The sequence below is a fragment of the Sphaeramia orbicularis genome, chromosome 12 (genome assembly GCF_902148855.1).
Source record: "Sphaeramia orbicularis chromosome 12, fSphaOr1.1, whole genome shotgun sequence".
Lineage (NCBI taxonomy): Eukaryota > Metazoa > Chordata > Actinopteri > Kurtiformes > Apogonidae > Sphaeramia > Sphaeramia orbicularis.
In genome coordinates this window covers 29,839,701-29,864,229 of record NC_043968.1, presented here as the reverse complement: position 1 = coordinate 29,864,229, position 24,529 = coordinate 29,839,701, and the positions used below count along the sequence as shown (strand labels likewise).

General features: G+C 38.5%; 1 protein-coding gene across 3 annotated transcripts in view; it reads right to left on the bottom strand.

Moving 5' to 3' along the window:
- ahcyl2b (adenosylhomocysteinase like 2b) overlaps nucleotides 1-24,529 on the bottom strand; it is a 42,227-nt gene that overhangs the window by 12,668 nt on the left and 5,030 nt on the right. For 2 of the 3 annotated variants that reach the window (XM_030150772.1, XM_030150771.1), the window contains exon 2: nucleotides 1,444-1,552. In XM_030150772.1, the coding sequence (XP_030006632.1) occupies nucleotides 1,444-1,552 (109 nt within the window). Of the gene's footprint in view, nucleotides 1-1,443; nucleotides 1,553-3,669; nucleotides 4,130-24,529 lie in introns of those variants that run through there. The other variant, XM_030150773.1, reaches the window with a different exon arrangement.

The window sequence follows — 24,529 nt, the reverse complement described above, 5'->3', positions numbered from 1 at the left end:
AGCTGAGCTGTTACAGCGGAAGACCTGCATAGCCAACTGAGCCAAGACAGAGGATTTATTGAGCATCCCTCTGGTGCTGCTCTATGGTTGCTATAGAAACATGTTTTAGCAGGTTCCTTTTCAAAAAAGACACTTTTGTCAAATGAAGGTGCCCTTTTATTCTTTATCATCCCAGCTCTGCAACAGCATTAGATTAATAACTGCAATGCTAACTTTACCCTACTTGATAATAATCAGATTTGCTGTAAATGTGTGGCCCTGTTCAGATTTTGCATTACAAATCCATTCACTAGTGGATCAGTTTAATGCAAAGTTTGAACACACCCAAGACACATTTCAAAAGGCGTTCCCATGATCACTCAGGACACATTCTGGGGTCGTCAAGGACACGTGTCCACATTCTTCAACAGTCTTAACAGGTATGCATCCTAGGACACAGAGAAGGCCTGTCTGTTCAGCAGACATACCAACTATGTCATATTAAAGTGTTTTAAAGACATCTAAAATTTTCAAGCAGCTTGAATGCCACTTTTTTTCCTTCCTTGAGGACATAGCCTAAAATATCCAGAGTTCACATAATCGAGTACAAAGTCATCATTGGTAATGCACGTCATTCAGAGTGAACCAATCCAAAGTAAGAGCTGTCATATCAATATTTATGGTGCATTCACCGATGGTATTGGCTTATATTAATGATTCATTGACAGAATACACTCCATAAAAAACACCATAAAATGGTGCCTGTGGTCACCCCAAAACAGTGCTGTGAATTAAAATTGAAAATATTACAAAGCCTTATGTTCATCTTCAAATTAATAAATGCACAATGTTTTAGACTATAGATGAATTTCTGAAGTCAGAAATGGATGCTTGTGTTCAGGTAACCCAGGACAGATGATGATGAAAGATGTCAACATGCCTGTTTTGTGTTTATGGTGACTTTTGGTTGGTAAAATGTGTGGAAGTTTTCCCTTTTTTTCTTTCTTTTTTTTTAACATTCTCTAGTAGGGATTGGGAATTGACTGTTCAGTTACACTTGCTACTTTCCTCGTTCTCATTTTCCCTCCTTGCACCTCTAGTAGACCCCAGCTGCTAATCCAATAATACTGAGCCCAGTTTCCCATGAACCATGGTATCAGAGTGTGAGAATGAAAGGCACAGACCCAAGGACTGAGGTGGGTAATGAACTGGACACAAAGTTTGATCAATCAAAGGAGACAAAGAGAGACTTACAGTCAGTCACTCGTGTTTCCAGGTGAATACTTTGTGAACTTCGAGGTCGTAAAGAATTTCATGGAACTGTGTCATACTAATTCATTTGTCTGATAAGCGCGACGGCTGAAAGGTGTCAGAAACACAAATGGCTGATAGTGAACTGATAGTACGAATGTGTGCAGATCTGTGCGAGAGAATGAGTAATAATATGTGTATATGTGGGTTCACCTGAGCTGTAGCTGTCTGTGGAGGACTGGGAAATGGAGCGAGACAGAGAACGTCGGCCAATCTTGGAGGGTCGCTTGTTGAACTCCTGTTTCTGGTCTGCAAACTGGATCTGGGGGGGGGCAGAGGAAAATAAAGATCTCACATTATACAGGGTGGGGAAGCAAAATTTACAATATTTTGAGGCAGGGGATTGAAAGACAGTGTATAACCAGTTAGTTTATTGAAAGTCATGAGAATTTATTTGCCACAAGAAAATTTACAAAATAGAAAATGTTTTTATTCTATGTGTCCTCCTTCTTTCTCAATAGCTGCCTTCACACGCTTCCTGAAACTTGCGCAAGTGTTCCTCAAATATTCGGGTGACAACTTCTCCCATTCTTCTTTAATAGTATCTTCCAGACTTTCTCGTAATAGTTTTTCTCATAGTCATTCTCTTCTTTACATTATAAACAGTCTTTATGGACACTCCAACTATTTTTGAAATCTCCTTTGGTGTGACGAGTGCATTCAGCAAATCACACACTCTTTGAGTTTGCTTTCCTGATTACTCATATGGGCAAAAGTTTCTGAAAAGGTATGGATAATAGTGTTAGGTATGATTATGACATCAATATATGTTTGGTTTCAAAACAATTGACATAGTGCCTGCTGAGAAAAAACAACTAAATGTTCATTGTAAATTTTGCTTCCCCACCCGTACACAGTGTCAAAAGTTATGTTTCCACTGAGAATTTGCAACAGTGCAATCACAATAAACAAAAAGACACAGTGCAAAAGCAAGAGAACGGTGTGTGTGTGTGTGTGTGTGTGTGTGTGTGTGTGTGTGTGTGTACGTGTCTGTGCTGGTCATCATTATAACAATAGTCAATGACACATTGATCAACCAATTGGCAAATATGAAACAGAAATTGTCACAATTACTTTAAGGTCATGAAGTGTTTAGAATATTTCCTTTTGAAAACCCTAACCAGGGAAGTTACAAATATTTCAGACATCATATAAAAGGGAAACAAACAATAGATAAAAAGGCTGACAACAGACAATGAAAGTAAAGTACACTACTCTCGCCCTGGAAATAAACCAGCTTCAAGTTTGCTTTGACTTTAAAGATAAAAGAGACAATGAGGCTATTATCAACAAGGACACACAGTTTACACAAGGTAGAATACTTTATCCTAATTCTTTGAAGTGTGTGTGTGTGTGTGTGTGTGTATGTCTGTGTGCATGCGAGCGTCACCAACCTGTGTTATCACTGATAATCTCTCCACTATTACACCAGAATCAATAGCATGGTACATAATAATTTATGTAGTGACAGTATTAAAGAGTATTAATAGTTCACTTATTTTTACCATATGAACATGAAAGAAACTCATAAAATACGAACAGATTTTAAAGCTTGAAACCTTGCACTTTGAGTTTCTTAAAAATTGGGTAAAATGAGAAATGTTTTGAGGGGTTGTTATTTGCTAGGTAACAAGAGATAATTGACTCGTAAAAAGGTGTTGATGCCCCCAATACCTATCCTTGTGGCACTCCCATTTTTACTGGTTATCATTATGGGATTTTGCAAATGAATTTCATGAATACACAGTAAGCAGAAGGAGCAGAATCAAAGAGAGCATTCATTTCTTAGGAAGTTATTGCACATTCATAATCATTCTTCGTGTTGAAAAAACTGCTCGAGTACAACAGCGTTCCTAAAGCAAATATTCTCTGGGTTTTGTTACATTATACAAAAATTCTGGCATACAGCACATCTTCTTTGTGTTGGTGTATGAACATCAAATACCACAGAAGCTGTGTGTGGGTGATTTCATTCATCCATTTGCTCATTATCACACTATGCGAGACTCATTAAATGACACAGGGCAAAACTGTAGTCTAATCAAAACCAACATTGAGTCATCGTTAGTTGAGGTCTCACACCAACGCATGAAATCATCCACACTTTTTATTTGTGGTTCTTGCCTTTTGTCTCACTTCAATGATCCTCTAGTCAATTTTAAGTGGCACTGCTGCATCAATACTACCAATGAAAATAAATACGACAATCAGCCAGATTATACAAAGACAAGCAAGGAAACAATTACCCATTAATTAATTTAAAAGAATCAAGTGTGCTAAATGTTGGCCATTAGCTTTTTTCAGCCACTTTGGCTGTATTGATAAATGAATATCCTCAAACAGACTGATCAGTTCCTCCTTCCTCTCTTTCCATCTTACCTTTTTCACACAGGGCTGACCACTGCCTTCACCATCCTTTTTCTTCTTCAGCATTGCCACGTGTGTGGGTGTGTAATGAAAAGGCAAATATGGCTTTCAAGGCAAAAAAAAATGTATGCACTGAAGGCACCTTGTCTTTCAGGGTCTGATCATTGAAAAGGCTAGTCCTTCCCTTTCTGCCTCTTTTTGGCCTGTGCTTTTCTGCTTTTGGCCTGTCCTTTTCTGCTATTCAGCTGAAACTAGTCCAAGCATGAGCCAGCGGACACAATGCAATGAATTGTTTCCCCTTCCTTTCATTTCTTCCCTCCCTCTTTCTCTCCAACCTCTGTTTAATTGTTGATTGTTTCACAGATTGAATCCCTGAATTGCTGGTGTCACAACCAAAGTTAACCTCTACCACAGCTGATCTAAGATAGTTATGATATGGAGCCTATTTACATAGTGGTTTGCAAACTCCTACAAGACAGAAGTGCTGGCAAGCTATGCATCATTTAAGGCAGCTGACGGTGCAAATGAGTGAATAAGCCTTAAGCCTATAATAGGGTAATAATACAGCTATTGGTCTTTTCAGCTTTATCGGATGGAGGTTAGATGAGGGGCTTTAGAGCTCAGAGTTACACCGAATGATCGAGAGTTATTTGGGGAGCTCAGCAGTAGGGGTTGAAGGGGCTTACAAGATGTTTTTGGGACAAGATTACCACAGGTTAGCTCAGGCCTCAGAACAGGAGGTACTGCCAGAAACACACATACACACAAAAACAGCTGCTTCAGTGTTAAGTGCTGCGTTAGTACTTAGTAATTCTGTTCAAATGAATCAGAGCGAGAAAGCATATGCCAGCAAAATCAGTGTTCAGAACTATGATTATTAATTATGACAAATGAACTACAAAAACAAGTCATCGATCTTTGTACTTAATCATAAAATTTTCAGAATTTCAACTGCAGCCACAAATGAATAAAATTAATAGAAGAAAGTGAGGAAATTAATGAGGTGATAATCTTATCCACTGCAGCTAATCACCATCTAGACAAATGCTGGTAAGCTGGTCCTGAAGCTTGATATGCCCCTTTTAGGAGTGTAATGTGCATTAAAGGAACATTATGGGATAAGAAACTCAAAACCTTGCTGCACTAAGCACATAGCTAGTACTAACACCAAAGGGACATCAGGACATTTACTTTCTTATGCAAGAAAGACTGAGGGCTACATATGGACTACACTGCTTCCTAGGAGTGTTCCAAAATGGTGGCAACTGTTTCAGAAAAAAAAATATGTGGAGTATTGTGTGCAAGTTTAAAAGATCATTGTAGTGCAACAGTGTCATCCCACAAGAATTCCTGACATTTACAACTAAAAGTTTAACTGTGAATAAATAATGCTGAGACAAGCAAGGAGCGGTGGTTAATTTTTGTTTTAAATGTATTACAAATTGTGACTCTTCGTGTCTGTCAGTCGCTCCGTTTCCACCTGTGTGACTGCATTCTCCCAGCCTCTCTTACCTTGTGCAACACTCTTCTGCATTATGTATGGAGACTGATTGGGAAGCTAATGACATGTGAATAATGAATGTTAACTTAATACTGGAATACATAGGAGCTCACCCAAGACCGGCACCTTCACCTAATCCGTGTGTATATGTGTGTCCTCAAATTAAATGGGTTTATATGGAATAACATGTGGAGCTGTAAAAGTGTAAAGATCCCACAAAACAGAGGGTATACAAGATGTCGAGAGTTATTAAATTTGGGCATGACTTTGCTTATTTTCTGCAACAGATGGATGTATGTCAATAAATTACAAATCTGCACCTTGTTTTACTTCTTTTTCACTAAGAATAACAAATCACAAATACAGAGACCACACAGACCACAGCTCATCTACAACTAGACCATGTCAAAGTCACATTAAAAGCAAAAAAACCCAAAACCCAAAAAAACCCCCACAAAAAAACAAAAACAAAACCCTTGTTGATCCCTCAACTGCCCCCTTAATTTAGATACACAAGCTCAACACTATAGGCCTGAAAAGACTGATTTAGCTTCTTATTATTGTTGTCCGTTTTCAGTAATACAGTTTTAGCTGTAATTGAAACTCATCATTTCAGTTGAATCAAATGCTTTTTGATTTCAACAAACTATACAGATGATGCCATGCTATTTATAGGTTATCTAGAGTAAACTATAGATAACCTATAAACCTATATACCTATATAAATACAGCCTTTTCCAGTAGTGGGTTGGAGCAGGCTAGAGGCAGTGTGACCTAAAAGCTTAGGCATGATTTTCTCCAGCACTGGTGCTTCGATGCAATTTATTATAAACTTAGAGATCATACACATAGGCTTTTATCTGCTTACATTACTTGATGACCCTGTACATATTCTAAAAACCATCACTGATACCATAAAATCTCAATGCAGGTCACAGCCAGCTAGGGTTGTAACGATGTCATGGTGTTATGATTAATCGCGATTTTAAATGCCATGGTTAATTAATCGTCAAGGCTGCCAAACAGTTTCATAAAGTATAGTAGATAAATAGCAGAACCAAAGACATGGTAATATGCACTTCCTGTGCAGAACGAAAGCAACTTAGGAGGCAGAAGAGCCTCAGGTGGGTGGTAAGCTATCAAATGAGCCCGACCCACATGCATGTTGTCATTGAAGAGTAACGTTTTGTTCAGACACAACAAAGTGCACGGCGAATTCCACCGAGTGAAAATTTACATTTTTGGGGGCAAATATATTTCTGAATTGTTTTGACCTTAAGTATATTTTCATTTCCATAGAGTTTGCGTTTGCTACCGTCATCTATGCAGCTTCAGGCTACCATTGCACAACTCATTCACAACAATCTGGCTGCATAACTTTGGTAGAGTAAGGCCATTCTTCTCCAGCAGTTCAGACTGTCATACAAGCTTGGAAAGGGTTAACTTGTGAATTGATGCAGTAAACACACTCTGTTTGATCACAAGGCAAACTGCATAAAATAGTCTGATGTGCTTGTAGAGACTACAGCCGACATTCCAACAAGTAATTACAGTTAGAATTCTAACTATTCACTTCATGCTCGAACGAATGTCCAAACTTTTGAATAAAAAGTGACAGCACTAATAAGTACTGTTGTGAAATGAATGTGTGCAAAATAATCGTAGTAATCTTGAAACCGTGATTATTTTTCTGACAATAATCGTAGCACCAAAATCTCTAATTGTTACATCTCTACAGCCAGCACAGGCTCTGACCCCCCCATGAAGGGCAGTGGTTTGTTCTACCTCTGTGGCAAGAAGTTGTGTTCTAACAAAGGGCAGGCGATCTCTTGTTGAACACCATCAATAAGCTAACTTCAAGCCATGGGATCTGCAGCACATGGCAGGGACAACATTTGGGCTAGCCCAGTGAAAAAACAGAAACGCCTTTAGGGCAAGACAAAAAAAAAAACCCCACACACAGATGTGGCAATAAATGTGATGAGAGGATACTGTGTGGTTTCCCCATCACCATTTATTGCACAGAATGCTCATCTTGCTAAATATAAAACAAAACTACAAATCTACAAAAACTCTTACATAAAACCTTTAAGACCTTAGCAAAATGTTTACCTTTGTATGCAAGATTATGTCTGGGTAATCTGATCACAAAAGATGAGAACCAGATGAAGACATAAATTGATTGGTCAGTTCCACCCATTAGCCAATCTGTGGTCAACTAAACTGTAAAAATGTAAAAACTGTGATTGTTTTAATTTTTGTATGTGCAAAAAAAAAAAGATTCTTCACCTACTACTAACAAATAGCCTAGGCTATTTGTAAATGTATTTCAACACCCTGACTTCCAAATTATTTGTCATACCTTGATGTGCTTTACTCCTTTCCTCGTCTTCATCGTCTTGATGCGTATCACTTCACATATTCTCCTCATGTCATTTCCCTTTCAGTGTAAATCAATCAGGACCTCTAATTAATCTTAAATAGAAGACCTTTTTACTCCCAAACATACATAAAATACAAAAAAAACCCCAAAACATCAGTTTGCTTAGTGCAGATGCAGTTCTTGCTAAAAAAAAAGATGCAGCAAAATAAGTAGAGACGCTGTTGCAAAAACAACTTATAGGAATGGGTATGGTTACAGGTAGGGGTGTGTTTAATTTTTGAAACTCGAATCGTCTATGGCAAAGAGGAAGCACGGTCTTTTACTCTTTTGAGATAAGATTATTTCACATGTACCTTAAAAACAGCAGGGTGCAGTGTTGAATAAAACACACACGTATAACACCCACTCGTTGGTTTTGTTTGCTGGGTTCATCGGGACCACACAGACGGTAACACCAAACCACAAGCTATTCCTTTTGATTCTACAAAGCTGCTCAAGAGGAGAATTCTTTATTGTTTAGGAGTCTGTATTTCAGCTGCACTCAATTAATAGTATACATGACACAAAGAAAAAACAGCCCCTAAAAATTAATGTTTAGCTTGAATATTATACTGTTGGTGTGTTCTCAGCTGTGAACATCAACAATGAGTGAGTCATGCATTGCAAGAGTCAAGGAGTACTACAATGTCCCAAAGTTAAGGCTAAAAGAACTGTAACTGCATCAAACTTAAGGTCTGACATCCTCAGCTATCATTGATGAATAACACAGCATAAAATCTTATTGCCTGAAAAACAGGGAAAAGAAAAAGTGTGTGTAGGTTTGAGAGCATTTACATTTTGCTGGCTTGTGTTTAACCATGAATGGCTGACTGAGCATGCTCTGTTTTTCCCAGAAACATCTGCCACAGACCAGTATTACCATGGCTGATGAAACTGCCCTGCTGTGTATTAAATGAAGCATACTAATAAAACTGATGTGAGCGACATTGTATTTTACCGCATAATAATTGAAGGGAACTGATTTCTAATGAATGTGCACTAAATGATTATTGTAGATGTCATTTTTCTGTTCTCTTTGCATGAATCACAGGGGAAAATGTTAGAGGAAATGGTATGCTGAATACACAATAAAAGCAAGTCTCCATAGCTGTGTCTGTAGAACCTGTTCTTCATGTTTCTGAATCAAAATCCAGAACAAAAATCTCAACATTTTTATTTCTCAAAATGAAATGCTCTGCTCTAAAAGTGCATAAAACATAAATTCCCACCTCTATATGCGTTTGTCCTTGGAACTAACAAAGCTTGCTTTTCTGGAGTCATTCCAGACCAAAAGAGACTCATCTTGTTCCATGTTTCCAGGCCTGCACAGAAAGGAACTCGATACTAATCAAACACAATAGGTCATGGGATGAGGCAGAGACCCCTGCAGCAGCACAGCACTGGGCCTCTGAGCTGTCAGCTGGCTCTGTGGTCCTCTCTGTAGCTCTGCACAGAAAAAAGGTCACCTGAGCCTCACTGCCAACATCTGTCAACAGTTCTACTAGATGATAGAATGACTAACATTTAAGTGATAAAAGTAGAGCTATACTTTTGCAAAATGCAAGTTAAACATTCACACGCATATGTCCTTTTTTACTACACACCCTCATTCTTTCTCTATATGACCCGGCTTAAGACTAACATAGTGGCCTCCCAAGCCTGTATCCAAGGAACGAACAGATCAATTCTTCCCGTCACACAATGAGAACATTACTTGTAAGCTGTCCCATCTGGTGCCAAATAATGCAACTAGACCTCAAGCTGCACTAATAAACAAACATTTGTATGCAGCATTGTGCGTGAAAGCCGTTTTCCTCTTTATTCTCTAGCAAACTGACAATTTCAATATAAAAGACCGAGACAAAAGAAGACTGAAGCCTTGTCTCTCAGCATTAAATCAAATTTAAAAACACATTTTAATCACCTAAAGGCAGCCTTTCAACTAGTACCAGCTACAAGGAGAAGACAATACCCTTCTATAATCAGTGCCCTAAAGAAACATGTTGACACTATATTCATTCATCAACTCTGACAGTTGTCTGCTGGTTTTTTGTTTTGTTTTTTTTAACAAATAGGTGACATCTTTCATCTAGCCATTCCCAAAAGAGCCAATGTCCCAAGAGTGCAAAGTGATTATGAGGAACTGTGTGTTTATGTTAGAGATACAGAGATCCCATCTGCAGTGAATTGGAGCCTAGCCTAAATAGCATCTGATTTTGAGTATTTCAGCGACTGAATTTTGATGTATTTTTGTCCTTCTTAATAAATTCAAACTGACCTCTAAGAATGATAGCAAAAAAATACAGCTTATTCTGCCTTTTTACTCAGATTTTCAGTTGTGAAACATCCTGAAAGGGAAAAATACTTGAGTGGTGATATTAATAGCACAATGCAGTGCTACAGTTATTTTGAGACCCACACTTTTAACACAACACATTTAAACCTCTCTCAATATCAAGGAGACAATGTAACACATGGGACATTTTTGGCCAAAGTTAGGATAGATATTTTAGACCTGATAGAATTTCATTCACCTGTTGACAAATAATGCTGAGAGTCCATTGTTGCCATTTGTCTGTATCTTTCCGTTGGCTGCAAAGCACAGAAAAAGATCCAGAGGAGGCAAACTAGGTTCTGTCAGCAGGGGCCTGAAGCAAGGTCCTTTGTGAGGAAACCCAAAGGGAAAAGACGGAAGGAAGTGTCCTCCACGAAGGCCTATGGGAACCCGCTTGTTTATGTCCTCATTGCTGCTGCTCTCTTGGGGAACTCAGCCTCGACTGCTGGCAACACAACCTGAGCTCCATCCAAACTACATATACTCGCTGCGTATAGTGCCAAGACCGGGCACATACACATCAGTCTGATCTGAAGATTTTCTGCATTGCAAATCATCTTTACTGATCCACAGAAGAGACAGTAAATCTACAGCAACATGTTAATGCTTGTTTAATCAAAAGTAACTGAATTCTTCTATAAGGTCCTCCTTTTCTCAGATTTCTATATTGTCCAAATCCATTATTAGGTGAAAAAACTCCAATAGCATACTCTTCATTTTAGTTTGACAGTATATGGTGTAAGATTAGTTCAGACACTTTGTGGGAACTGATTGCAGTAAGTTCTCTGCAGTTCCATTTCACACATACACAGAAGAGCTGATATTTACAACAATGAAATCAAGCTTCTACACACACACACACACACACACACACACACACACACACACACACACACACACACACACACACACACACACACACACACACACACACACACACAGAAAGAGATGCCTGAGAACACAGGTACACCCTCCAATGGTGAGTCAGATTATAAATCATTTACCAGTGACTTTCTGTGAATATAATACATTTAGATGTTAACTCAAACATAAGTTGCTATTATAGTATCTAAAGTGTTTTCTCAACTCCTGCTCTGTTCTGGGAAGCGAGCACTTTCCAGGAAATCTCTTTCTATCAGACAGACTCAAAGTCTGCATCAGATGGAAGGATGATTGTTTGGCACAAAGCTGCTCAGTAAGACTTTCCATTCAATACATGGACAATGCTGCAGCAGGGCAGAGGTGGACACAAAGGATAGAAGGTTCACCCTAACCACACACTGTGGCAAACCTTCAAAAAGGTCACTGTATTGAGTTGTGTGTAAGCCTCCAGGTCAATAATGTGTTTTAAACCATTACAACTCACAACTGGCTATTTGTCAATATTTGACAATTTTGAAGACACCGAGCACTCACCAGCATATGTGCAGCCATTGGATCTGGTTGGGTATCAAGCTGATTTTTTTTCTGTAATGATTGCAGCATACTAGCTGATAGTGACTAAGCAAAGTTAAAAAAAAAAAGGACACACAGGCAGAGATGATCAGACAGACTAAGTACAAGGATGAGTACTCTCATATTAAAGTGCTGATGGGCTTTTAATAGCTTTATGTTTGTATGTCATCTACCAAAGGACTGGAAAAGTGAGTGACAGGATTTAAAAAAAAAAAAAAAAGACTCAGTACAGGAAATGGAAAGAGGAACATGTAGTGTTAGTGGCTTTATGCTGTGAAGAAATCTGCAAATATACTCAAAACCAAATCCTAAATATCCTAAAAGTGCTTCTGCCAGATTGTCCCCACTTCATTAAATGCACTGAAGCTTGTGTGGAAGCTTGTAGGCCAGGAACTGTGACACCAAAAACATTGTTCACATTAAACACTAAATATGAAAAAAAAACCTTAGTGTAAGCCATTTAATAAGTCTCAAAGAAGGACTACAGCCTTTCCCAATCTATGACTGTATCACACTGAGAAGGCACTTCAGAGCAGTATCTTATTTATGTAACACTTATTCTTTTATTTATGTTGAAGCACATTCAGCTCCCATTTCAAAGTGCATTGCATGAGGTCTCTATAATAACTGATTTCTATGTTAACAGGCAGTCTGCAAATGCACTATTCATATTGTAGTGGTACATGGTCTATACATATGTGCCAAAGACATAACACCAAAAGTTACAGAATTGGAGAACATACTAACATACCAAAGTGGTATGATAATATGACAATATAATGTGCCAAGTTGCATTGTTCCACTACTGTTGGTCCTCGTCTTTATGCCAAGAGTTGACAGACAAACTGCTGGATAGTTCTGAATAGGGCATTCTAGGATGTCATGTTCCACAATACTCTTCATTTATTGTTCCTTGCCGTGTACAACTCACATTAACTCTATGTTTAAGTTTTCAAATAAAACAAGATAGTAATCATTATTTTGATCCCACAATTAATATCTATTACAGATATAGTGGTAGCTTTAATGAATTACTGTGTTTTGATAGTGAAAAAAGAGAAATCCATGCTCAGTTTCTTATCTGTACTTTGACAAAAAGATCACAGTTCACATTGTGGTCTTTGATTTTGATTAAAAACCCTGTAAGCTGATCTTTAGGCTGGGTCACCCACCCCTACATTTTCTTTTTAAAGTAGACCTCCTCCTTTTCACACGCACACCAAGACACAAACATTCACACGAATTACGTGGCAGCCACAAAAAAGGTGTCTCCATCCATCTCAAACTTAAAGTGAAGGCCTGTCCAAATACTTTAAAAGAAAAGCATCTTTTTGTTGCCTGAATATTTAGCCTTGGCTCCTACAGCAGCAGAGCTTTTCATTTTGTAATCACTAAACCTTCTGGACAAAGCGATAAATGCAAGTCTTTCAGATCTCCCACACACAGTACTCTGTAGATGACGTGCACGTATTCAGACTTTCTTCTCCCTTCATTTAAGTTACTTCACTCTGTCATTTCTCTCTTCACTACTGCCACAGCTTTTTTCTTTATATCTCTTGACGCAGTACGAAGAGTAGAAACAGAAAAAGAGACCACAGTTTATTGTGTACATGTCTTTAAGAAACACTTGGACTGCACATAAAAGAGTCTATTTCTGGATTACTATTGTGACTGTAAAAGAGAAATAAAAATAGACTGAGGCAGACAGAGAGGTGCCTCTTTTTTTTCTTTTTTTTTTATAAAACATTTCTCTTCTGGCTTTCTTTCCTTGCTTTCCACCAACACTAAACACACAGTCTCACTCTTTCACTACTTCACAGCCTGCCTAATTGAAGCTAGATCAAACACAATCCAAGCAGGCCTGGGACACACTGCCCTCAAATTCAACTCACAGTCCACTGATGTCCAAAGAAAAAGTACATCCAGTGCTGTGTACCATCCAAGACTGATGTTCCTTTTGTGCTTCCTTTAAGAGTCTTAAAACTGCAGATCTTCATAGAATTTTGGTGTCAATGGCCAAAATGTCATATTTCCCTCTCATCATACAGTACTTCAGAGGGTTTAAGAGTAATTAAGTATTCCATTCCTTTCTCTGGACTCTTTTCGGATGGAGAAAATCCATCCAAAATCTGAAGTTTTGGCTCAATGCAGGTGTTTTCAAACAAGCGGGGTGTGTGTGTGTGTCCAAACATGTGACTAACAGCAATAATTACTGATTGCTATACAGGTTCAGTAAAACGTGACTCTGCTGCTCCACTCCATAACTAACTTCAGAAGCTTCTTAAAGTGGCGTCACTTTTCTATAGCAGTGTAAAGTGGCACCCATTCATCTGTCTTTACATGTAATGCTTTACATTGGACTGGGAGGAGAGAGCAGCAGAAGAAAGATGTGTGCAGTTTTAATTTCTGGTGTTTTTTTTTTTTTTACTTCTGTTTTTGACTCCTGCTACTGTCATGCTTTTTTGTTCCACAGTAGGGTTAAAAATACATTCACACTACACCATCACACTTGCATGCATCTCACTGATTTATAGGAAGGGGCATACAGTGACACACGATCACTGTCCTACTTAACAACACCTTGACAGATCAGACAGCTGTTGATGGACACACTGCTGGTTGTTTGTTTCTTGTTAGTGCAAACAGTAGCTCATTTCAGAACACTACTAAATAAATAAGATTAACAAAGTTTTGCAAATCTGGTCCTGTAATTATACTGAACAAAAATATAAACGCACCACTTTTGTTTTTGCTCCCATTTTTCATGAGCTGAACTCAAAGATCTAAAACTTTTTCTGTGTACACACAAGGTTTATTTCTCTCAAATATTGTTCACAAATCTGTCTGAATTTGTGTTAGTGAACACTTCTTCTTTGCTGAGATAATCCATCCACCTCACAGGTGTGGCATATCAAGATGCTGATTAGACAGCATGATTTTTGCACAGGTGTGCCTTAGGCTGGCCACAATAAAAGGCCACTCTAAAATGTGCAGTTTCATCACACAGCACAATGCCACAGATGTCACAAGTTTTGAGGGAATATGCAATTGGCATGCTGACTTCAGGAATGTCCACCAGAGCTTTTGCCTGTGAATTGAATGTTCATTTCTCTACCATAAGCCATCTCCAAAGCTGTTTCAGAGAATTCATGAAGAAGACGGTGTGAGGAAAATGGTGGTCACACCAAATACTGACTGGTTTTCTGACGCCCCCCCCCCCCCCCCGGACCTCCCAATACTGTAAAACTGCACATTTTAGAGTGGCCTTTTATTGTGGCCAGCCTAAGGCACACCTGTGCAATAATCATGCTGTCTAATCAGCATCTTGATCTGCCACACCTGTGAGGTGGATGGATTATCTCAGCAAAGGACAAAGGAGAAGTGCTCACTAACACAGATTTAGACAAATTTATGAACAATATTTGAGAGAAATAGGCCTTTTGTGTACATAGAAAAAGTTTTAGATCTTTGAGTTCAGCTCATGAAAAATGGGAGCAAAAACAAAAGTGGTGCGTTTATATTTTTGTTCAGTGTACATAACTTAAGATACTTGTAAATTGTAAATACACCAGAGAGACAAGCAAGTTGGACTATCATTTCATCACTTTAATGCATTATTTTGCTTATCAACTGGCCCTTTGCTAAAACCCCTTAGTTGCTCTTGCTACCTCTGGAATAGTATGGTATACAGCATGACAAACTAAGGCATTGTCAATAACAGATATTCCAACAAAGAATTCAGGAAAAATAGCTCTTCAATTTAAGAAGGAAGTAGACAAAGGCCTAAAATATGCATTTGACAGCTACATTCATGGAGTACTCTGAATAAAGAAGAGTATATAATTGAAGCAAAAGCTCACAGGTCTCAGTGTAAGAACCAGTTCATGTACAGGACAAACAAAAGAATATAAACAATATTCTTGTATAGAAGGGTAAGGCAGTATATATGATATTTTATTATTTTAAGCTAATGTTAATTTATCACTTCTCAAAACTTTCACTGTCTGTTTTTCAGCTCACTCCTACCTAAATCATATTAAGCTAACACTATCCTACTTTCCCGTCAGTTTCAAGTGCATTTGGTTATGGCCCCCATATTGTGGGTTTTATCCATATCATTGGATCCAAAATAGGCAGAACAGCAAAACCTAAAGACTTTCACAAGTCATTAGGTTAATAAAAGAGAAGCTGTTCCTGTATCAACTGGTGACAAGCTGAGACTAGTGGACTGCATGGAGCAGGTAAATTAAAAAATTAAATAATAAAATATAATGAATTATCATCTATCGAGATATCTGACAAGCTTAGGCAGCAAACATTAATTAGCATCTTACCTTGGAGAAAATGAAGGGGTTTTTGTTTGTCTAAGAAGGATTCAGCTACGAGTGAGGTCTTCCACACATTAATCCACATCCTCAATCTCTCCATTTGTCTCTTCAAACATAATACCCCCATCTACACTTTGAGGACTGGTTCCACATAAAAATCTGTTCTGGCATTGTCCCTTGTCCTTAAAGTTTGCCTGAGCCCCTGTGCCCAGTTACGGGTGCTAACAAAGAATTGATAGTAGCCGTTTTGGGAGGGGCTTTGCAGAGGGCTAGTTTGTGTCAGAAATTATTGTGGTGCATGTAACAAACACATCAAGTCAGCAGAGGCATTACATTTTGACTTAGTTTTCAGTGTGAAAAACTACAAAAGTAGAAGCAAAGTAACAATCACCGACCTTTCTCCTGCAAAAAAAACAGAACTCAAGAAAAGACAAGAGAGTTTAGATTTTTTTAATATGTAGATACAGTATCTTGTAATATCAAAGGGATGACTAGCTTTCATAATGAAAAATACATCCATTAATAGTTGCTATTTGAAAATTAGCTGCAGTAGATGCAGTAGTTGCGTGCAAAAAGCTTTTGGAAAGGCTTAGAGCAGAGAGCATGTCCTGAAGTAAACCCACAGGACTGACCACACACTGCTGGACAGAAACAAAAACAGCCATACAACTCTTTCAGTGAAACTGCTCTGGAGTTGTTATGCTCTGGTGCTTGGATACAGACAGAGAGACGACAAGCAAGTAAAAGTAGAGAGACACTTAGATCAACGGAGAGTAAGAGAAAAACAAGAAAAACATCCTTATGACTGAGAAACATGAGGCTAGTTTTTAAATCTAGTCATTAAACGATTATCTTTTCTTAATCAAGAAAAAAATGGCCAGTGTCTAATATACCCATATTGTTTCTGTTTTCTATAGGCGTAAAATAAAAACCTTATATTTTCAACTTTTGCAAATGCATATGCACATATGAATGCAGTAAAATTCGTCTCACTGGTATTTGACCTCTGTTGCTGACATCTACACTTCAATGACCTTGACATGCCATTTCCAAGCTAACATCCATATGTCCAACCAGTGAGCCAGCATTCGGAGAGAACAGAGAGAGGCAATGAGGCATAAAAGGTGGATAAATAAATTGTGTGTTATGTTGAAAAAGGGGCTGCTCTACTAGTCGAACCATTACCATCCACCCTCCGATCCAATAGCAAAGGCCGTTTGACCAATCCAACCAATAAATGCACAGAAAAAAGAAGCAAGCAGCTAGCGTGAGGTGGGGTGTGTGTGTGTGTGTGTGTGTGTATCAGAGCACAGCATGCTGCCCTGGGGGTGGGCTGTGATGTAAGAATGGTCCTGCTGATTTATACACATAGACAAGTGCTCAGACTGTAAATAATAGCATACACACATATACTCACAGTCACGAGTCAAATGTGCTCACACACCCCTGTTATAATGCATACACTTGGCAGTTACTGAAGCCACACGCAATTACCAGTGGACTAACACGTGTCTCTACACATACAACATGTATACACTGCCAAAGGCTTCGTGCTGACACAGGGCTTCGCTACGCTCGGTGCAGCCACGTCACCAGCGGCACCAGAGGAAGTTCGCCACAGCTCTTCACTGACTCCTATATAGTGTCAGCATGCACAATGTAAAAAAAATGTACAGATGAAGAGCTAATGGTACAAGTAACTAAACAGGTCATGTGTGGACTTGTGGTGTATGCTTGATGACCAAACCAGCATAATGCATTGCCTAACATCCCATCCACTCCAATGCTTCGTAGAAATGAACAAGTCTTTTTTTCCTCCATGTTTGAGTCTAATTACAGAGATTTTTTTTTTCATTAAAAAAAAAAAAACATATACACACACACACATATATATATATATATATATATATATATATATATATATATATATATATATATATATATATATATATATATATATATATGAAAGTGAACATTTTTAAAAACTGGATCATGTGAAACCATGTGAAGAGGGAAAATAGAGACATTAGAAAATGCTGATGTCCCACCCCAACTTGTGCATGCCTGTTGCTGCTTTGTGTAACGGGCAGCAACCTTAAACATCAAATATAGTGTAGGTCATATGGGTTGTACTTATACTGTATATTTATATTAGACAAAGGCACACACCAGTGTTGGGTAACTTAAATTTACAACTTAAAGGGGTTGTATTTTGCTAAACCCACTTTTATTAGTCTTTGGTTAATTTATTTGTGTATTTTGACCCTAACAGTTCAAAAATTTTGAATTTGAACCCTCCAGGTGCTGCAAAGCTATCTTTATATTCATTTTGGCAAAAATTGAGTGGATTTCTACAACCCGTTTTAATTCCTTGTTCCTTCCTCCTAGTTACGTCACAACATTTGCACAAATTGTTGTAGTCCATACTGAAAATATGTCCAAACTTCGAGCAGATTACCTAAAATGTTCAGCTGTTGGTTGTATTAACGAACACAAGTGGCTGAATGGGACAGAGCAGCACAGTCAACAGCCTGGAGGGGGTGGGGTGTGAAGTAGCTCATTTGCATTTAAAGGGCAAGCGCTCAAAACGACCTTTCTGATGTCACTACTCTGAAATAGGGTTGAAGATGGACCTGTGGAGTTCAATTAATGAAGAATTCAGACCCAAGCAGAGCATTTACAGTTTATGTAGACCACAGGGAAATGTTTTAAAATGCATAATTCCATTTAAAAAAAAGCAAAAGATCACTCCTTTAACTTGTTGCTGCTCAACTTTATGACAGACTAAACTAAAGCCTCTGCATCTGCAATGTCCAATGTTATCTGACGGTCTGCTCTGTCCACAGTTTAAAGTCCACTCGAAACAATAGTTTGTAATTGGGTTTGTAGCAATTCATAGTTAATATTTTGTAAAACAAGACGATGAGAACAGGATTTTCTTAAAAAGGTGGGGCCAATTCTAATTTTTAAAAATTCCATATTAGCACGGACAGGTCTTTGATTCATTCACCTGACACTGTTCTTCTAAAGCCTGTATGACTTTATGGGTTGCGTATTAATAAAGGGATTTGAATTAACCCCCCAACTTTTCAGTTAAAAAGGTTGAGAGCTCCCTTGTACAACTATGGAAAGCATGCATGGTGATTTAAAGAGAGTGCTACCAGCTAGAAAAGTCCATGCTGTTCCGATATGGTCTGATAGTCACTGTAAAAGCCAGGGACACTGATACCAGAGGAGGACAGGCAATGAATGATGGGGCTTAGTAACAGATTAAACCCCCCACCTGGGTTTTCAGAGAGGGGGAAGTGAGAACAGCCCATACACTCAAGACTTTTCTCATGCGCATACTCTCATTCACATGCCTTTTCTCTCTTATCTTCCACTGAGAGCAGAGGAAGAGCACAAAGGCTACAGGCTTCACTTGTTCTTCAAGGACAAATGAGAGCATTCATCAGGCTTTTCTTGTGAGCAAACAACTGAAAAATAACTGAAATATTTAATTGCATATTTAATATGATATGTGGCTGATGAATCATGGACTCATAATTTTTAGCCTTGCCTGCAGAGGTTCCACAGTTGTGTAAGAGGGTCTTCTTGCCAATGTGAACCAATTTAGGACACAAAATGAAACCCTGAGGCTCAGTGACTTCATCCAATAATTGGTCAAATAACCTCCATTTAGACCAGGGTAAAGCCATGCAACTGACTCTATTAGTTTAAAAAAATTCCATGGCTTCCTCTGTAGGTTCAACAGTTCTGAAAGAAAACATATATTGTAAAAGATGAAATCAGATCCAGTGATGGATTAACAATAGAAACACCATGGCTGTTCGTTAAGTTACCGGTGAGCTGTATCTGTGAGGTTTCCATCCTATTCATCTGTTTACCCGCGCCATCATCCATATCCTTTAGCATTTGATTTACATCATGTTAACCACTTTTTCCCAACTAACTCTTACAAGTCAATAAATCCATGGACCAATAAAGTCATTCATTAGGCTAAAAGACAACATGAATCCTTGCAAACAAGAGCAACTATTATGCAAATTAACATTAACAAGTATCAAACAATGAGTGGGCCAGCTCTAGAATTGCATGTTTGTGTTTATTTCTCCTCATGAATTGCCAAAAATAGCCCTGTGGGGATGTATAATTACATCAAAGACACACAGACAGGGGGTGGTGCTGGTCTATTTTTGAATAAGACCATTACGGGGTCAATGATCTATGTTTAATTAGGAGTGTGAAGCAATTCTTCATTAGTCATTAGCCTGGTTTTGGAGTTTTGAAAAATCCTCTTGACAAAAGCTCTCAAACACTGGATTATGACAACAAAGCTAAACAATGAGCAATATGTGGAAATTCATACAGTAATTTAAAAATAAAAAGCTGGTTTTTGACAACATAGACAGAGAATACAGTATTCAGTTTCTGTGTTTATTTTTTCCTAAGTAGGCTGTCCTACCTTCTGCAAAAAGGATAAAAATAGCCCAGTTCTATAATGTGATTAGGATTCTGTAGTTTAAAACTCTGTACTGATAGTGCTAAAGATTTTGTAACTTCTTTCTTTCCTTGAGCACATTTTTTTTTAAAAGTTAGGGTTAGACTGTTCAGGCTGTCGTCCCAGTTTGCCAAGGGTTACTGAATTGGCCTTACTAATAGGAAGCATGGCGGACGGATGGGTGTGTGGGGGTTCATTTCAGGCTTTGTGAGGGCTCTTTTGTGAGGCAGCACTTTTTGAACACAATGTCAGCCCTTTGTTTGCACGCAGTGCTTGAGTATGAAACTGCATTCCTCGTCATGCTGCACAGCGGTATCAGTCTTAATGTCCACTACCATCTACTGATGCACATATAAACTTAACACCGAAGGCTACAAGACACAGACACACTAACTGGGGTGGTGTGTCCACTGACTTGTTCAACAGTAACTAAAGGGAGAGGTTTAAATTTCACATTAGGCTGGCTTCTTAGGCTCACACATGTTCCAGGAAAAGTGAGCACTCTCCTTTCCCTTCGTACTACTTCACTGTTCCAAGAACCTGACGCTTGTAAAAACCTCTTGATGGCATGATGTGTAACTCAGTGAGCTGTGCATGCTCTGTGATAGCAAGCTGCAATGATGAGGCAGGAAATGAGATTCAACAGTGGAGTCACAGATTCACACAAAGACACCAACGCCACCAGTAACAGCCTACAACAGAACATTAGTAATGAGAGAAACAGAACACTAAAGTCTGAGCCACATGCCAGTACCAGGACAAGCTGTTTGTCTTTGGGCATTAGAATCAGTCACAATAGGCCTTTTTCCACCAAAAGCCCAGGAACTTTATTACCAGGACCTTATTTACCAGGAACTTATTTGGGTAAAAGAATTCCTGGTAATTGCATTTCCACCACACCCCAAAGTTCAGGGTAATTTATTCAAATCAGGTTGATGATGTATGAGAGAGCAGTAAAAGAAACTGCAGTCCAGTTCATGTACATTCACAAATTAAGCTCTGGCACAATAAAATGACACAGTACTTTAACTGGACGGTTTGGGTTTAACACTTTACTGGTTGTTGAATCACTTAATCCATCTGGAATACATTTTAAATGAAGTTAACCATCATGGCATATCCTAAATTTCTATTTAAAAATGGTAGAACATGTATTTTCAACTTCTCATTCCTTAAACTAAATCACATCAAACTTTAAGTGTGATGGATGGTTCTGTTTCATTTCTATTGTTTTATAGATATAGTCCAGGTTCAACCCTAAAGTCAGACAGATTTACTCAAATGCCTGCATTTAATTCGACTGCATATTACTTATAAAAGTACTTATACTAATATTTTGATGCCTTGCAAATGAACAGACAATATTAGGTTAGATTTTTTTTTTTATTAAAAATTGAAACAAAAGGTGCAAAAAAAAAAAAAAAAAAGGTGCCTTGAGATTAAAAGGAAAATGAATATGTGTTAAAGGCTCGGGCTTCTGGATCAGGGTCCGGACCAGGGTCTGGACCAGTGTGTGGACCAGCTGGTCAAGGACAGCTGATCTGGAACTCCATGGTCCCGGTTCCTTTTTCGCTTTCCTACATGAAAAGTAATAAAAATGCTAAAATGAATAACAGGACACATGATGACAGATTCCTACTACTATGATGTGATATGTGACATGTCTGAAATGGGCCGTTTTAAACAGCAAGAGACGATGGATGAGCGCACAAACGAGCCGCAGGTTTGAAAAAAGAGGCAAGTCCGTCCGGTCCATTTCAGGTGGAAATCACAATACATAAAGAATAAATCAGTGTTCCGCTCACGGCGACAACACGAATACATCCAGTTCTCTGATTTAGGTTTAGGGTCAGACTGTTGACCAGCTGGCATTAGCATTAGGTTAACATGACTTTTCACTAAACAGCTGATGCAGCTGACTACTGTTGCAGCATGGAACCAACTAAACAGTGAATATTTCTGTCATATTCATACCATTGGTTTGTTTGGATCCACTGTGACCGTTGCGGTCCTTTAGTTTCTTTTCATCCTGCATAAGTTTCTTCGGCTTTTCTCATATTTCTTTAGGCTTGTGTGTTAAATTTGGCTCCGACAGCTTTTACTCGAACCTCGCTCTTTTTGTGTCAGCGATTCAAAGTCCGTCTGAATTTCCTCCTTCACAAAAATGCTCAAAAGAGCCTGGACCTCGTCGTCTGTCCACTTGTCGTAGCTTCTCTTTTGGTCCATTTTCCGAATTATCACAATACAAAGCTTGTGGAAATTAAATAAAGAATGAATTAAATAGTGGCTGGTGAACAGAATGCTGAAACGCTGCAAGTCTAGTCCACCACTCAGCGTTCTGTGGCACACAGCCCCGCCCCTAAGAGTTCCTGGTAATCTGAAAAGTACTACCTACCTACCAGGAACTTCTTCAGGGAAAGTTCGAGGTCAGGGGAAAGTCATTTACCTGGGTAATTTTTGGTGCAAACGCACCGGGGCTTTTGAAAGTTCAGGGTAATGCTCAAAGTTCCTGCAAAAGTTCCTGTGATGGAAAAGGGCCTATTCAGGAGCTGTCAGGTCAAGCACAGGTCTTTCATCATGGATTAATTGATTGTAATATTTTGGACTGATACCTCCAAATAATAACAATTTGGCTATTTCTACATTTTTTTGTTAGGTTGTTAATTTTGGTTTTGAAACAACAAAATCTTTATTACAACACAAACTGAACCATATTAAAGTATTTTAGTAACTTCAACCTGGGCTGGGTGCTAAAACAATAACAATATATGTCACAAAATAACTTTTCCTCGATAGAAATATGAGACATGCTTGATACAATTTCGATAGAATTCATTCGTCCATGTTTTGACAGACATAAGAACAGCCAATCACAATTAAGTATCACCGCACCGAACCAATCACGCTAGAGCCACGTCAAGTTAGGTTGACGCACACAGCACAGTCGTAAGAGCAGCCGCAGCACACAAGCTAGGCTAATGTTTGGGCTGCAGCAGGAGATACTGAGTGTTCTCTTGGAAGAAAATTTGACCTAGAACTCGGGCAACGGGTTACTGAAAAGTAGGGTTTGGAGCCTTCAATACAATACGGAGGTGTTCCGAATGAATACATGTAGCCTATGTGAAGAACGCAAACACTCACCTTTCCACATGAACTTTTTTGGAATGAAGATTTTATTTGTTTCGAGTTGACCAACAAATTTAATGGTCTGTTTTGTTTGTGTTCCCTTTTAAAACTTGAAAGCTTTTGCCTACTGCTCAGACTTTTAGTTTAGTTTTAAATATATGGATGTGTTTTATTTATCTGAAACAGCTGTACAATGTTCCTCACCACATCTGTCATGTTCAACCTCTGACAGAAAACAAATTGTATTTAAATCAAAAATAACCTTCAAATGTCTTCGCAACTAACTTATAAGTAATGGAAAATTTCAGCTTGACAAAAATAGTGGATATATTATGACACATATTGATATTGTCTAATATGAAAAAAATGATTGTGATATGTTTTTTTTTCCCATACTGCTCAGCCCTACTTCAACCTCACTTTCAGAGTATCCAATTTTCAAATATATGAATATTAATGAATGCAAAAATTGAACACTGTCATCGGTGTAGGTCATCTTATTTGCAAATAGGCTGATAACAAGGTTAAGAAGAAAGCAACCCTAGTTTTCACTCTCCCAACTTCATTGTCAAGTCAACCCAAATTAACCATTGTTCTTAAATGTCACATCAGGCCTGCCACAGCCATTACAAGAGCAATTTCAACACAGGCTCATTTCAGTACAATTAATTAAAGTTAATGCACTTTGCTGGATATTAACTCAATGTCTCAGGGAAAGCACAGTTAAACACTCAGTTGTATACCAACACATCTTAAACTTATATTGTGTGTTTAGGCATGTACATTAACAGTATTAGTGCAGAATAACAGAACAACCCATTTGGACAGCAATAAAGAGATCACTATCTGTCAACCTGTGAGTGAGAGAAACTCAAACTGGTGTAAAGTGCCAATGGTTCATTCCCTTAGTCAGCCTCTGTGGCACGTATGACGATGGCAAACACTGTGATCTCACGCATGCCTTTGCTGTGTGGTGTTGAGATTTACACAGCAAGAATGCAGACGGAGCTCGCACCCTACAGGAACACAATGAGACTGTGAAACAACTAGAGAGGGCCACAAAAACAAAACAGTAAAAAGCAGAGGAACTTGTGTTCTGGGGTGGGTATAGTTTGCAATTCAAAAAGAAGAGCAAGAGTTTAGTTACGAGTTATTTAATTTGTTTGTGTGAGGTATTAATGGGCAGAATGACACATAGAAAACA